We start from the raw sequence: 15,218 nt of genomic DNA, 5'->3' as shown, positions 1-15,218 counted from the left end.
CAGTATGAGAAAAATGATGCATTACTTACAGGGTAACTCCAATAGATAGGCAATTGACTTCTCATTAGAGAGTGAAGAAAGTGTTGACAGGATAACACACTTCTCAACCAAGAATGTAGCAAAACTATTCTTCAAAGATAAAGGAAAAATAAAGCCATTGTGCTAAATAAAGCCTGAGGGAATTTGTTGTTAGCAGAGCTGTCCTACCAAAAATACTAAGGAAGTTCTTCATGCTGAAAGGAAATGAGGGTACGTGGTAATAATAGTTCAGATTCCTAAGAAACAATAAAGAGCACCGGAATGGTAAATATGTAGGCTTGGTTTAAAATATTCTATGAATATACTTTTCCATATCTTCTCTTAATCTCTTTAGAAGGTATGAGATTGGATAAGACAATTAATTATAACAATGTATTATTGCATTTATATAGAGATGCGATATATGTGACAATATCACAAAGGATGGGAAAGGAAAAACAGATCTATTATAGCAATCTTTTTATATTTTTTGGAATTATTAGTATTATATTGAAGTAGGGTGCAATTAGTTGAGATGCATATTATAGCCCTATGACATAATAAGACATAATAATATATATATATATATATGTCTTATTATATATATATATATGTAGTCTCTGTCCCCATTTCGTGGTACACAGCTCCTAAAACCCTTGGAATCCCAGAAGTAGTGTGTCTTTTTTGTATGTTAATGAGATGACCAGTGGCTGAGGGTTTCTGGGTAACGTGGGGGTGAGGGTTACTTGCCAGGGGAATCAGTCTTGTGATTAGAGGGTTGGAATTATCAAGTCCAATCCCCTGATCTCCAGGGAGGGGAAAGAGACTGAGGGTTGAGTTAATCATCAAAAGCCAATGATTTAATCAACTGTGCCTCTATCATGAAGCCTGAATAAAAGTCCCTAAAGTGTGGGGTTCAGAGAGCTTCTTGATGGGTGAATGCATGGAGATGTTGGGAGGGTGGCCTTCCTGGAGAGGTCATGGAAGCTTGGCCCTCCTTCCCCCATACCACCAGCAGGCTGTTCCTGAGTTGTAATCCGTGTATAATAAATTGATAACCTAGTAAGTAAACTGGTTTCCTGAGTTCTGTGAGCCTGTTCCAGCAAGTTATTTAACCCGAGGAGGGGCTCATGGGAATCTCCAATTTGTAGCCAATCAGTCAGAAGCAGAGGTAACAACTTAGATTCACCATTGGTATCTGAAGCGTGTGAGGGGGTGGGAGTGGAGGGGTACAATCTTGTGTGACTGAGCCCTTAACCTGTGAAGTAAATGCCAACCCCAAAGAGATAGTGTCAGAATTGAACTGAATTATAGGACACCAAGTTGATGTCTGCAGAGAACTGGAGAATTGCTTGGTGTGGGGAAAACATCCACACAGCTGCTGTCAGAAGTACTGAAAGGGTGGAGAGGAGAATCAGAATTCTTTTTCCTTTTCAAGTCCCTAAAACAACTACTAGGAAAATAATCAACAATATATATAGTAAAAAAAAAAAAAAATTAACGGAGGAATAAGAAGTTACACTAAAACATAAAAAGAACCTAAACTTCTACCTTAAGAAATGAGAAGAGCAAAATAAAATCTAAGCAGTCAGAAGGAAGAATATAAAACACCAGAGCAAAAATCAAAACAAAAAATCAAAATTGAAATAGAAAAACAATAGATAAAATCAAGGAAGCTAAAAGCTAGCTCTCTGAAGACACAAATTATCAAAATCAGGAAGAAAAAAGGGCCATCATTGTTGACGCTATAGAAATTAAAAGGATTGTAAGAACATATTATGAACTTTAGCCAAACAAAATAGGCAACTTACATGAAACAGGCAAATGTCTAGGAGGATGCAATTTTTAGAAAGATACATTCCTCAACACAAACTAAATGCTAAGAGAGATACATAATCAACTCAAGAAAAAAAAAACAAAATCTGAAGAGGCTTATAATAAGAAATTGGAGTGGTAAATAAAAATTTTGCCATAGGGAGAAGCCAAGGTCCATGGGGTTTTGCTGATAAATCTGATTGAATATTTAAAGAAGAAATAATGCCAGTATTTTCCGTGCACTTCCAGAAAATACAGGAGGAAACACTTGCTAACTCATTCTTTGAGACAAGTGTTACCCTGACATGTGAAAAGAAGACTGCAAATATCCCTCATGGACATGAGTATAAAACTTCAGCAAAATATTAACAAACCAAATTCAACAACATATAAAAAAGATTCTACACCATTAAGAAAGGGTATTTATTTAATATCTGAAAATCAACTAATGTGATACACTATCTTAATAGAATAAAAGACAAAATCCTACACGATCGCCTCAGAAGACATGAAAGCATTTGAAACAAATCCAACACCCATTCTTCATTTAAAAAAAAAAAAACTTGGCATACAAAGGAACTTTCTCAACTTGATTAAAGCCATCTACAAAAATCCTCAAGGAAACATCATACTTAACGACAGAATACTCTTCCACCTGATTAGAAACAAGAGAAGGATGCCCAGTCTTACAACGTGTCTTCAACATTGTATTGGAGATTCCAGCCAGTGCATTAAGGGAAAAAAATTAAAGGCCTCCAGAAAAGAAATCCAAAAAGGAATAAGTAAGCTTGCTTTTATTCACAGATGATATGATACTGTATGTAGAAATTTCTAAGGAATCCACATCCCCCACCCCAAATCTACTGGGACTAATAAATGATCTAGCAAAGGTGCAGGACACAAGATCAATATAAAATAGTAGTAGTCCAAGTCCGGCTTCATTGCTACGTGCTTTTCCTGTCCTTGATTTAAGAGACTTTTCTGAGCTCTAGCAAATGATTCCATGACCATCCATTTAAGAAGAAAAGAAGAATTTGGATTTTAGAAATTTGATTTTACATCATTACCACCTGAAAAATAAATATTTCCCCATTCCCACATTTGCAGAGGCTCTGCAGAATTCAGAACAATTGTCAAAATCATCACTGCTAACAGCTGGTGTAGAGCATGATTAGAGGCAGGTGTTGACATTAGACAGAGACAGGCTTCTGGAGTATTCCTATATCTCTTTGGGAGCCTTACCACTCTGTATGTAGGTTTCGCAGGCTGCAGAACATCCCCAAAAGTTTTGCCTGTTGGTGCTTTATCCGCGACATTAGGAATTAATGGGGCTATCAGTTGTTTGAAAAATGGAGGCTCTGGACCTCTGCTCAGGTTGGCTACTGTATCCTAGAACAGAGAGCATTTGCTTATGGACCACACAATGTAGAGTCAAAGCCCCTTTCCCCAGGCCCCCACCTCCCAGAAATGCCTTCATTAAAGGAAACACACACACACACACACACACACACACACACACACACACACACAGAGCCTCTCTCCAAGAGCTAAGAATTTTAACAAAATGTGGGACAACTTTGCTAAAATATGAGTCTAGACGTCCACAATTTAAACTTTTGTCACTAGAGGAAAGTTTGGGTCACAGACAACACTTTCGCTTCCCCGGACCATGCAGTCCAGGGATCAGAGTGTAGACATGATACAACTTAGGTTCTGGGACAGACGTTTTTCAACTGTGTGACTTTGGATAGGAGCCCTAACACATGGCAAGCCTTCGTACCATGACAATGTGATTACTCTTTCTTAAAAAGTGTCGAGCCTCTCTTACCCAGAGTCAATACCAAGCTTTTCCCCCCCTAGATCCTCCTCTGTGCTAATTAAAAAATATACTTTTTTTAGTCTATGTGCTGCCGAAGCGAGCACAAAAATATAATATACTTTTAACTTAGAAGTTAAGGTCAGCGTATGCCCTGACTGGTTTAATCTATGTTTTCCACAATATTTGTCACCTTTAATAGTGTCATCACAGTGCTAATCTCGAATTTTAAGTGGTCCTTCATAATGGACACTGATCCTCACTTTAATAATGTCATCTTTTTCAAAGGCCGTAACACCTATTTGCTGGCGTTCCCCTTTCACAAATGGGAACATAAGCTGGGAGATACTCAGTGTTTTTTTCCGAGATCACATAGCTAATCTTAGCTACAGAACCATAACCCTGGCTGTGACACAAATTTCTACAAAATGAATCACACTTTCTCCCTACATATCATGATAAAGCTTGAAGACTATTTGCCTCGGAGGAACCGTACATGTACAGTCATAATGTAAGTGAAAACAACGGCCATCTCTTGGGATGGGCTATAGGTTTATAATTTTCTGTATAATCTGAATATTCTATAACTAGTTACAGCTTTTATGATGAAAATTAAAGCAGTTCTACTTTGGGAAAGGAAAAAAGGATCAGACCTAAAAGTGAGAGGAATGCAATGATAAAAACAATCATCGAGCAATTTAAATACATCCTCAGTAGATACCCTGTAGTGAAACTTCATACGGTCAGCAGTTAGGCGGAGGCATATGGAATTGCCAATATTCAACTGTTTTGACCCACAGAAGCAGCTGTATCGTTTGCTTCCACTCGATATAACCAAGCTCTTTCTCTGAAAGGGCTTTGTTGTCTGTGCTAGGCGGTAATTGTGTCCCAGCCTTTATTGGGGCTTATATGGTATTATATAAAGATCTGCTGATGATTTTAAGTCTTTTATCCTGCTTATTGGCTCATCTGCTGAGGCCAGAGTCACCTTCATTAATATCTGCAACCCCAAAGTGGAGTTCTTCTAAGTCAACTTGTTGAGGTGCACGTATTCTAGATTGATGCAATGTGTACACGTTCCAAAGTTGTACTTCATCACATCTAAACCTCTAGTGATTATAGCAACTGCTACTATTTTTGAGCCACCAAGAAAGTAAAAACATGCTACTAATTATAATCATAAAATTCCTCTGATTGGAAGATGCATCCCCATTTCAGAGATGCTACAATATGGGAAATGGGCATCTCAGAAGGAATGACCCGCTCAACTCATGAAGTGATTGGAGAGACTTGGAGTAAGCCTGATGACTTACTTCTCTGAACCACTTTGTTCATCTGAAAAATGGGGAAAAAATGATACCTCCATACTTTCACATGATGATCATGAGGCTAATATGAGATCATATATGTGAACTAACTTGTCACCACCAAGAGATGTTAACTGCATCTGAATTTACTAATGGTTTTATTTCTTAGAGATACTTCATAGATACAAACTTTTTAAATATAAAGGTTTTGAAAGAAACTGGACATTTAAAGCTAACGTTTTCTTTTGCTTCTCTCTGCATCTCCCCACCCCTGAGACACACATGCCTACGAGTTTCGATTACCGTAGCAATGGCCTTCGCAAGACCTCTGAAGAGCTGGATGTAAGCAGACAGAGTGTGTGGTCCATAAATTGTAGATGCCGCCTCGTACCGCTGAGCCTGCAGGAGGGACAGGGCTGGGTTTTATACCATTCTATAGATCTCCATCCATGTACAGAGGTGCCACATCTTAGGGGAGGGATGTGATGTTGAACACCTCACATAATTCAAAATTAATCATAACAAAGGACAGTGGGCATTTTCATTTACCAGCTAAAGTAAATGGATCCCATTAACTCCTTGCTAAAGGCAGTGGGTTCTCTTGGTTTACGCCATTTGGACTGTCAGTCCATCTAATCTGAGAGAGGGGAATAGCTCCTAAGCTTAAGTCTATCTTAAGTACTTGTGATAGAAACATTGGCCCTCAAGAAACATAGCAAGAGAAGAAAAAATGAGGGAAAATGAGAGTCTCAGTAACTCCTGGAGAAATTGAGGCGGGGGGGTGATGGTGCTGTCTGGAGAAGGACATTTAACCATCACATGCTATAAAATAGAACAAGATACATCTCCTTTAGCTGAACTGAAAGCTTCCTGTTGTTCCACAAGAATCTCAGACTCATCAAATCTAAAGTGGAACTCGTCACTCCAAAGAGACCCGCTCTCCCTGCAACGTTCTTCATCCCAGGGAATGCCACCCTTCTGCCATCTTAGACTCCTCCCTCTCCCTCATCCTACATCCTGGAAGTCTCCAAGCTACCATTACTTGGAATCTCTTGAATTATTTCATTTTCCTCTGTCTTTCCTGATCTTACTGTGGCCAAACCCTTGGCTCTCACCCAGATCATAACTACAACTTCCTAATCAGTTCTCTGCCCCCACACCTGCTCTTCCAATTTATTTTTCTACACTGTCATCCTAGAGACCTTCCTAAATCAAAATTTGATCAGAACACTCCTTCTTTGGAATTCTACTGCCATTTTCCAAAACATTCCTTATTGAGGTAAAGCTCTGTGGCATAGCATAAAAGATGCTCCATCAACTACAACCTTATCAACTAGCCCCTGTCTCACTACCCTCAACTAATTATGGCCCCTCAAATGTACTAACTCAGCACCCCCAGACCTTTGCATGGATAGCTTCCTCAATATGGGATACTTCCCTAACTTTTCTTTCCCTAACTAGCCCTAGTCATTCTCAAGAACTCAGACAGAGGTTACATCTTTCAGAAAATCTGCCAGTCTCCATTCTCAAATACCCAATACAGACTAGTGCACTTTCTCTTTGTTTTCCTATTACCTTATGAATCCCTTTTACAGCAATGTGATTACCTGCTCTTCTCTGCCTTTCACTAGATCATAAACCCTAGTAGTCTTGAGGGTAGGGGCAGATATTTACTTATTGTTATGCCCAGATAGTGGCTCGTACAGTATCTGTCTCAACACATGTCTGTTGAATGAATTAGTAAATAAATTAATTAGTATTAATCCTTGCAGAAGCATGTGCCTGAGAGAAGCTGTAGGGGTTCCTAACCTTATTTGTGCCCTGGACTCCTATGGCAGCCTGCTGAGGTCTATGGACCCCTCTCAGAGTAAATGTTTCTAAACGTATAAATACATTGTTAACAAAGAAAACCAATTAGACTGAAATATATTTAATCAAACAAAAATAAACCATTTTTGTGATAGGATAATGTTTGTTCTTCTTTATTGAACAACGAGTAATGTTTGTGTTCTTTACTGAATAACAAGTAAGCAGATCTAATAACTACTGTGATTTTAAAAGACTGATGAGAGTGAAGTTATTTCCAAATCTGCAATAACTCTTTTTTTTTATTATGTTATGTTAGTCACCATACATTACATCATTAGTTTTTGATGTAGTGTTCCATGATTCATTGTTTGCGTATAACACCCAGTGCTCCATGCAGAATGTGCCCTCCTTAATACCCATCACCAGGCTAACCCATCCCCCCACCCCCTCCCCTCTAGAACCCTCAGTTTGTTTCTCAGAGTCCATAGTTTCTCATGGTTCTTCTCCCCCTCTGATTCCCCCCCCTTCATTCTAAATCTGCAATAACTCTTTGTGATATAAAAAGTATCTGTGGTTCCTATTGGTGACAAAGTCAGAGGTACTGCTAATATTATTGTTGTTTGTTACCTACATTCCTAATTGAAGGAAATTCTACAAAACGGTTACAGAGAAATGAAAACATGGATAAGTGAAAAGTATTCCCATCTAAGTTTGCCCCAATTAAGAATCATTATTCGACAGAATTCCCTAGAAGACAGGGACTTTCAGGAAAGTCAACAGAGGACAGCAGAGCAGATCCCACTGTTGGCATCACTGGACATTTGTCAAAAAGTAGATTGTATGCCTCTGTGTGGACTGCCAAGATATGCCAGCAGATATATCAGCAAACATGAACTGTGGGTATCCAGACTGTTCCCGTGTTTTAAACTACTACTGTTAAAAAGTACTTGAGCTACTGTCTGCACTATTTGCAAACAAAGAAACACTACCTCCCCTAAATTATCGGAGCCTTTGTTTCTTAATTTATGTCATGGATATAATAAAACCCTACTCCAGGGCTTGTTATGAAGATGACTGAAGATAACATTTGCAAAGTGCTGAGCTAGTACATTCAATAAATAGTAGCTATGGGGAGCCTGGGTGGCTCAGTAGGTTGGGCATCTGCCTTCAGCTCAGGTCATGATCCCGGGGTCCTCGGATCAAGTCCCGCATCGGGCTCCCTGCTCTTCAGGGAGTCTGTTTCTCCCTCTGCCTCTCTCTCTCTCATGAATAAATAATTTTTTTAAAAATCTTCAATAAATAAATAAATAGTAGCTATCAGTGGGAGTTTTCCCCGGGGTCTACAGAAGCTTCAGGTGCCAGAAGCACCATGGACAGAGTTAGGAAGATTGTATGCCCCTGCCCAGGCTTATGACCAGTACTCTTGACAAAATAATTTATTTCAGAAAAAGTAGTCATCAGTGAGACCAGAATTCTGACTTGAACTTGGAAAGGGCAAACCTAGAACTCCCAAATACAACCTCTGGCTTATTCTCATTCTCTCCTTTGTCCCAAAACAAAATCATCTCTCAAAACCACCAGTAAGGAAGTCTAGAAAGAAAACCTGCATTTGACACAACAGTCTTGATGAGGGGATGGTTCATTTAAAGGCCGAGAACTTTTTACTTTACCTGGTATTCTTCAAAGGTGGTAATGTAATGTGTATACACATTGCACAGACCCGAAATAACAATGGTCATATTCTGCATCCCATTGGTTGCAAATTCCTAGTGGGGGAAAGGTAGAGCCCAATAAAATTACTCTCCATCATAATGTATATTTTTGACCCAGTTATACTTAACATACAATCATAGATGTGAGTCAATAGTAGAGGGTGTCCCTCCTAACATCATTCGTAATGATCAAAACTGCCTGGGAATGCAGAAGCACGATGTTCATAGTCCTTGAGGAAAAGTTAGAGCCATAACTACACCACAGTTGGGCAAGTCAATGGATCTGTGAACATTTTAGTGATTACATTTGCAGATATAGAATCTTCTTATAACTAAAATACAGATATTTTATCCATTTCCTAAGAAGTATAATAGGAGGATTCTAACTAACCATAGTGGTTATTTCCAACTCCAAGTAATAAGACCTCTGCTGATCATGTCATTCTAGAACCATTTGCAATGCTTCCTGAATATAAATAAATACAGATAAAATACAAAACTCCTAACATGTGTTAGATTTTATTTAGACAGGACTTCATTAAGGTACTTAGAGTTATTTGTTATTTAATCCATAAAAACATTATCAATTTTTAAATCATTAATATATAAATAGCAACACATTATTTAAACCTGATTCTAGGTTCCTTATAATTTTTAAGCTTGTTCTTATACCACTAATATTTAGTGGTATAATAAAGCTCTAGACATTACTTTCAAGGACTGTAAAACTCTAGTCATCTCAGCAAAGATTAACTTAAAAGGTATCAGATCATAGGAATAGGGAATTCTTTTCACCAAATATAAATGCATAAACATTTTATTTCATTTTTAACTTACTGTTTGAACTGCCTCTCGAAGTCTTCGTCCAGACATGGTCCTGAGTCAAGAAAACAGAAGTATCTAAGGGTTTTCCTACTCAGAATATATGCAAAGACTACAGAAGAACTTGTAGCGAGAGACAAATGTGATCCTGGCTCATAACACAACATGGTAAGGTTCATAGGAGCTTTGTGGCAATGTAAAGCCAAACTTGAGCTTTTTGTCCCTAACTGTCCTATCTTGAAAAAAAAACCCTAAACTGAAAACAACTTGTAGGAGGGGAAAAGGCATCAGTGAATATCACTGGCTAAGACTACAATCATTTTCCATTCATTGATTCAGCAAAAATATACTGTTCGTATTCTATGTCAGTAAGAACTGAGGCAAGTAGAGAGTGCACTGCTCCTACCTAGAAAGAATTTGTCATTTTGCTCCTTCATCGAATCCTTCAATACAACACAGCACCTACTACAGAAGAGGCCTACTTCTAAATGCTAAGGATTCAACAGGATGCTTACGTTCCAGAGAGGGAAGATGTCAACAAGCAAATAAAAGAAGTGAGATGACAGTAGGTGCTATGAGGAATATAACGCAGGGTAAGGATGACAGGTGATGGTGGTTGTTCTTGTGATGATGAGGCCAGTGCTGATGCTGTGGGAATATGTCGGCGGTGGCGGTGGTGATGGTGGTGGTGGTGGTGGTGGTGGTGAGGGCAGCGTCATATAGTGTCAGCACAATGGGGCATCTCTGTGAGAGATCATCTCACAGATGATCAGAGCAGAGAACTGAAGGAATAAAAGAGTCAGCTGTGGGGATAAAAGGAGGGTAAGTGTTTTAGGCAGAAGGAACCTTAAGTTCATAAGCTTTAAGACAGGAGCAGGCTTGCTGGTCTGAGAAATGCAATGAAGCCAAGGTGGCTGAAGCAGGGGTGAGTCGGGGGAGAGGGGTATCAAATCAGATCAGAGAGATTGCAGAGGGAAAAAAATCTCACAGGGCCCTTGTAGGATGTTGTAAGGGTTTAAGAATTTACCTGGAGTGAGATGGGAAGCCATTGGAGGGATTTAGACCCTGACTTAATTTAACTTAGCTTTTAAAGGGATTCCTCTGGCTGCAGTGTTGAGAAAAGACTACAGAGGAGTAAGGGAGAAAGCAAGCAAGTGAGACAGGAGGTTATGGCAGTAATCTAGGGGAGAGCTCATGGTGGCTTAGACCAGGGAGGGAGTGATAGAAGGTGCTGGGTGGAATGTGCAGAACTTGCTGCAAATTCACTTTCAGTGGGGGAAATTGAAAAGAGAGAATTCAGGGATGACTCCAAGGTTTAGGGCCTGAACAACTGGAAAGATATAAAATTGCTACTTAGTAAGATAGGGAAGACTGCATAAGGAGCAGATTTCAAACAATCTTTCCTGCTTCTAATACTTCAACTGTTTCAAGGATCTGTATTTTGATAATATTTCAACTCTTTCTACTGACATAATAATGCACAACATCATTTGGAATAAGTTTTTCAAATGTTTATGTTTGCTACAATTTACCCACTAGCAATACACATCAAAAGATTTACTCTTCAGAAGCCCACCAAAAGAGGGTTGGAATATTTGTCAGTGTTGCCAAAATGGCAGAGTGAGATACAAAGAAGTCAGTTCAGAATCATCACCCATGAGAAGAAGTTATTCCAACAGAAACACATACACAATGATTACATTTTTAACTACAAAATAACAAAGAAGAACTTACGTCAACTCCCCAGGGATGGCAGTTATGGCCAAGGACCCAATCGTGATAATCTGAACATCAACAATATCTGGGTGCCAGGGATGAGGTTTCGTCAACTAAGAACCCAAAACATGAAACCTGTGTTAGGGATATTGTTCTTTCTATGGCCAAGAGACAGATGATGCTCAGAAAAGTTCCTTTATTAAAGGATTTACAATGTTTCCAGCTGGGTTTGGTGCTTTATCCTACTATCACAGATTTTCTTTCTAATGAATGAGGTAGTATAAAATATTCTATCTGGTCACAGCACAAGGATCTCAGATGCCAATGCCCCATTAACCTGCACTTCCTTTCTCATCAGTGAAATTTTTGGTGGATCTGGCATCCTAGAATCACAATGTGTAACAGGTAACCAAGGGTTCTCTTGGAGCACTTAGCAAGATAGATAAGTAATTCTACATTTGGAACAGCTTAACTTAATGATTTCTCTTTTTACTCTCATAGCACTTTAAATTTGCAGTTACCAAGTCTTGCCTTACTTTCCAAGTTTTCTCCAAGACAATCTATCCTTCCCCATAGTCAGATTCTCTCTGTTCTTTCCTTTCCTCTTTCTTCTTCCTGAAGAATTTTAATTGAATATTAGGGGGGAAAACTCTATTCAAAAATGTTTTCTACATCAATAATTTATATTATGAACACTGGCACAAACTTTTGACATTTAGAATGTGAAAATCCATGGTCCAAAGGAGTATTAAAAGAATATTGCTTTAGTTAATCGTGTTGTCTGAGTCGTGAGAAAATTGAGACGTGAACATGTCCCTTTTTATATGACCCTAGGATGCTTTTTTGTGCAGAGTTGTATGTGAACTCCTGTCCTGGAGTCAACATAAATGAATCCTGCATAAGATAGATGTTGATTGAATTCTTCCTTTTCCACTGTTTTCATTGTTGCAGTTATTTATCATAAATTCTAAGCCACAATATTTAATAATCATACCCCTTATTCCTTAGAGTTAGATTCTTAACATACATATTTTTAATATTAAAAATTTGATGTGGGAATATTTGAATAAGAAATTCCCATGTCAACAAAGATCTATCATTTGTCTCTGACAATTCTTAAGTTTTAAAATAACGATATACTAATTTTACCATGATAGTCAAAATGCATTACCTCTCCAGTATGAAGAAGGATTGGCTTTGGTTTATGACACTCTTTGATTTCTGCAGATGGCTTGCCCAGGATTTGATCCCGAAGACTGTCCCAAGATGGATCCCCTACTGTTGTCCCTATTTAGGAACGTTAGGATTAATTTGATTCCAACCCTCTGAAAAATGCCATCACTTTGACAAATGTACAACAATGCCTTTATTGCAAAGATTTTATTAAGGTTGTTGCCCAATAATTCCAAACAGTCTGAATAATAGAAGAGGTAAAATTTCCTTTGCATCCTAAAATAGGAATCATTATTTAGTTAGATCCCCATTGTGGCTGATAGACTAAAAGAATATATCTTGTTCAACATCCTTAAAGTTTTGTTTCTATTGCTCTTCCTCATCCACATTGCAAATAAAAATAATACAATATAATTAACTGTAGATCTATGAATGAAATCACTTTTTTCCCCATTTTAAAAACTAAAAATGAGAACTCCAACTTGAAGTACTGATTATTTGGCTTGGGGTCCACAGAAAAAGCCTCTCTTAACTCCCCACTTAATTATCTACACAAAATCACACCTAAATACCACAATCTGGGGAAAAGTTATGTTAACTCTGAAACCTATGAACTTAGAATCTATAATCCATTAGGGAAATATAACAATTATAAACATATATGGACCTAGCAACAGAGCACCAAACTACAGGAACCAAAACAGAAAGAGATACTCAATAGTAACAGGTGGAGCATGAATAACCCACTTGCACTAAGACAACTAGTCAGAAGATGAACAAGAGAAAACGTGAGCAACACAAGAGCCAAGTGGATGTAACAGGTACCTGCACACACCTCCCCCAATGCAACAAGAACATAACGACACTCTTCTCTGCTGGCCATGAAATAAACCCCAATAAATGTTAAAGGGTATAAATCATATAAAGTATGTTTTCCAGCCACAAAGTAATGAAATTAGGAATAAATAACAGAAGAAAATTTGGGAAACTCACAAATATGTGGAAATTAAGCAACACGATCATAAATAGATAGTGGTCAAGGAAGAAATTAAAAGGAAATATGAAAATGCTTTCAGATAAATGCAAATGAAGACACTGTATACCAAAACTTATGGGATGCAGTGAAAGAAGCACTTAGAGAGAAATTTATAGCTTTAATGCGCATATTAAGAAAAAAGAGGATGGTGACATAGCAAGAAGGAAAAGTAGAAAATATCAGCCTTTGTCACCCCACAGAAAACCACAATTAGTTACTCGCAAATGAAAATACTCCCAGGAGGGCTCAAGAATCCAATTAAGAACCTATGGAGCAAAATACGGAATAATCACACAGAAAGGATCACCAGAAGGATTAACTTAGCTGAAACAGAGAGGAACAAAAAAAAAGTGCAGACTCTCGATATCAGCCATATGGCAGGTGCCATCACAGTGCCCAGTTGTCTGCTCCATGGAGGACCCCAGTGGCCCCTGCCACTCAAGAGCCCCCATGACAGACTTCCTGTGGTTTTCACAGCAGAAGACCCTGTAGTCTTCACTGGCACAGATACCAGCAGCCTGCTCCACAGAGGACACCAGCAGTTTTCATGAATGAGGTCACCAATGGCCATCACCACCATGGACTGCCCCCCCCCCAGGGGATGAGATTTTGCTGCTCCTCATCCATAAGAAGATGCTACTGTATCACCCTGGGACCAGGTTTGTCAGCCTCCACCCCCAAGTGTGCCCCTGACCCCAGAGCTCCATCTGCTCCATCCACACCCATGTTTCAGAACCCAGCGTCATGGCAGCACCACGTGTGCCTATGCTCCAGACCCTGGATCTGCAGCTGCTCGGCATGTACTCAAATCTCAGGCACTGGAGCCACCACCACTGCTGGCTATCCTGGACCCCAGAGCCACTGTCCTCAGCAAGCACATGTGCTCCAATCCCCAGCTCCATGGTTGCTCCACATGTACGCACAACTCAGGCACAGAGTCACTACTACAACTGGAGAGCCAGTGCCCTGGACCCTGGAGCTGCCCCTGCTCTATGAGCACCTCTGCTCCAGATCTCAGATCTGTCACTGACCCATGGGCATTCGTGCATCAGCCATCGGTGCCACCACTACTGTGAGGGCCCCGGTAAGCCAAACCTAGCCCCAAGAGAGAGCTTCTGGGCCATGACATTCCCCAGTGGGGAAAGAGATCAGGAGGATTTCAGCAGCAGCCTGGAGATGCCAAGAGCACCGACAGCAGCTGCAGACACCCACAGCCTTGGCATTTGAGGACCCATGCAGTCTTCACCAGTGCTGACCTAAGCTGACAGAGCTACATGGAGACTATGCCACTTGGCCTGCCCTGGATCTGGAACTGCCACAGCTCACCCACCCAATGGCCCTGCACACACCCATGGGTAAAGGTCTCCCCCTATGACAACCAGTCTGCAAAGTCTAAAAGAGGTGACTGCTCTATCAAATACACAGACAAAATTCAAGTCTCTAAGAAACAACAAAAATCAAGGAAGCATGACACCACCAATGGAACACAATAATTATCCAACAATGGATCCCAAAGAAATGGAGATCTATGACTTGTCATACAAATAATTCAAAATCATTTTTTAAAGATTTTATTTCTTTACTTGAGAGAGAGAGAGAGTCTGCACATGTGCAGGGGGAAGGGGCAGAGGCAGAGGGAGAGGCAGACTCCTCACTGAGCAGGGAACCTGACACAGGGCTTGTTCCCAGGACCCTGAGATCATGACCCGAGCCAAAGGCAGATGCTTAACTGACTGAGCCACCAAGGCGCCCCTCGAAATAATTTTTTTAAGAAAGCTCAACAACTACAAGAGAACACAGTTACACAACAAAATAAGGAAAATAACATATTAACAAAATGAGAAGTTCAACAGAAAGACAAAATCATTAAAAAAAAATAGAAATTCTGGAGCTGAAGAATACAGTGAATGAAATGACAATGCAGTAGAATGTACCAACCGTCGATCTGATCAAGCAGAAGAAATAATCTGTCAATTTAAAGACAAGTCATTTGA

At 39.5% G+C, this 15,218-nt stretch overlaps 1 protein-coding gene across 2 annotated transcripts in view; it reads right to left on the bottom strand.

Moving 5' to 3' along the window:
• ASAH2 (N-acylsphingosine amidohydrolase 2) overlaps window positions 1-15,218 on the bottom strand; it is an 89,807-nt gene that overhangs the window by 9,425 nt on the left and 65,164 nt on the right. For both annotated transcript variants that reach the window (XM_036123413.2, XM_036123415.2), the window contains 6 exons: window positions 12,187-12,302; window positions 11,034-11,128; window positions 9,315-9,354; window positions 8,436-8,531; window positions 5,260-5,355; window positions 3,076-3,222 (listed from right to left, as the gene is read on the bottom strand). In XM_036123413.2, the coding sequence (XP_035979306.1) occupies window positions 3,076-3,222; window positions 5,260-5,355; window positions 8,436-8,531; window positions 9,315-9,354; window positions 11,034-11,128; window positions 12,187-12,302 (590 nt within the window). The remainder of the gene's footprint in view (window positions 1-3,075; window positions 3,223-5,259; window positions 5,356-8,435; window positions 8,532-9,314; window positions 9,355-11,033; window positions 11,129-12,186; window positions 12,303-15,218) is intronic.

This window comes from Halichoerus grypus, chromosome 7 (assembly GCF_964656455.1).
Source record: "Halichoerus grypus chromosome 7, mHalGry1.hap1.1, whole genome shotgun sequence".
Classification (NCBI taxonomy): domain Eukaryota; kingdom Metazoa; phylum Chordata; class Mammalia; order Carnivora; family Phocidae; genus Halichoerus; species Halichoerus grypus.
The sequence above is the reverse complement of the archived record's forward strand: the minus strand, read 5'-3'. Positions and strand labels throughout refer to the sequence as shown.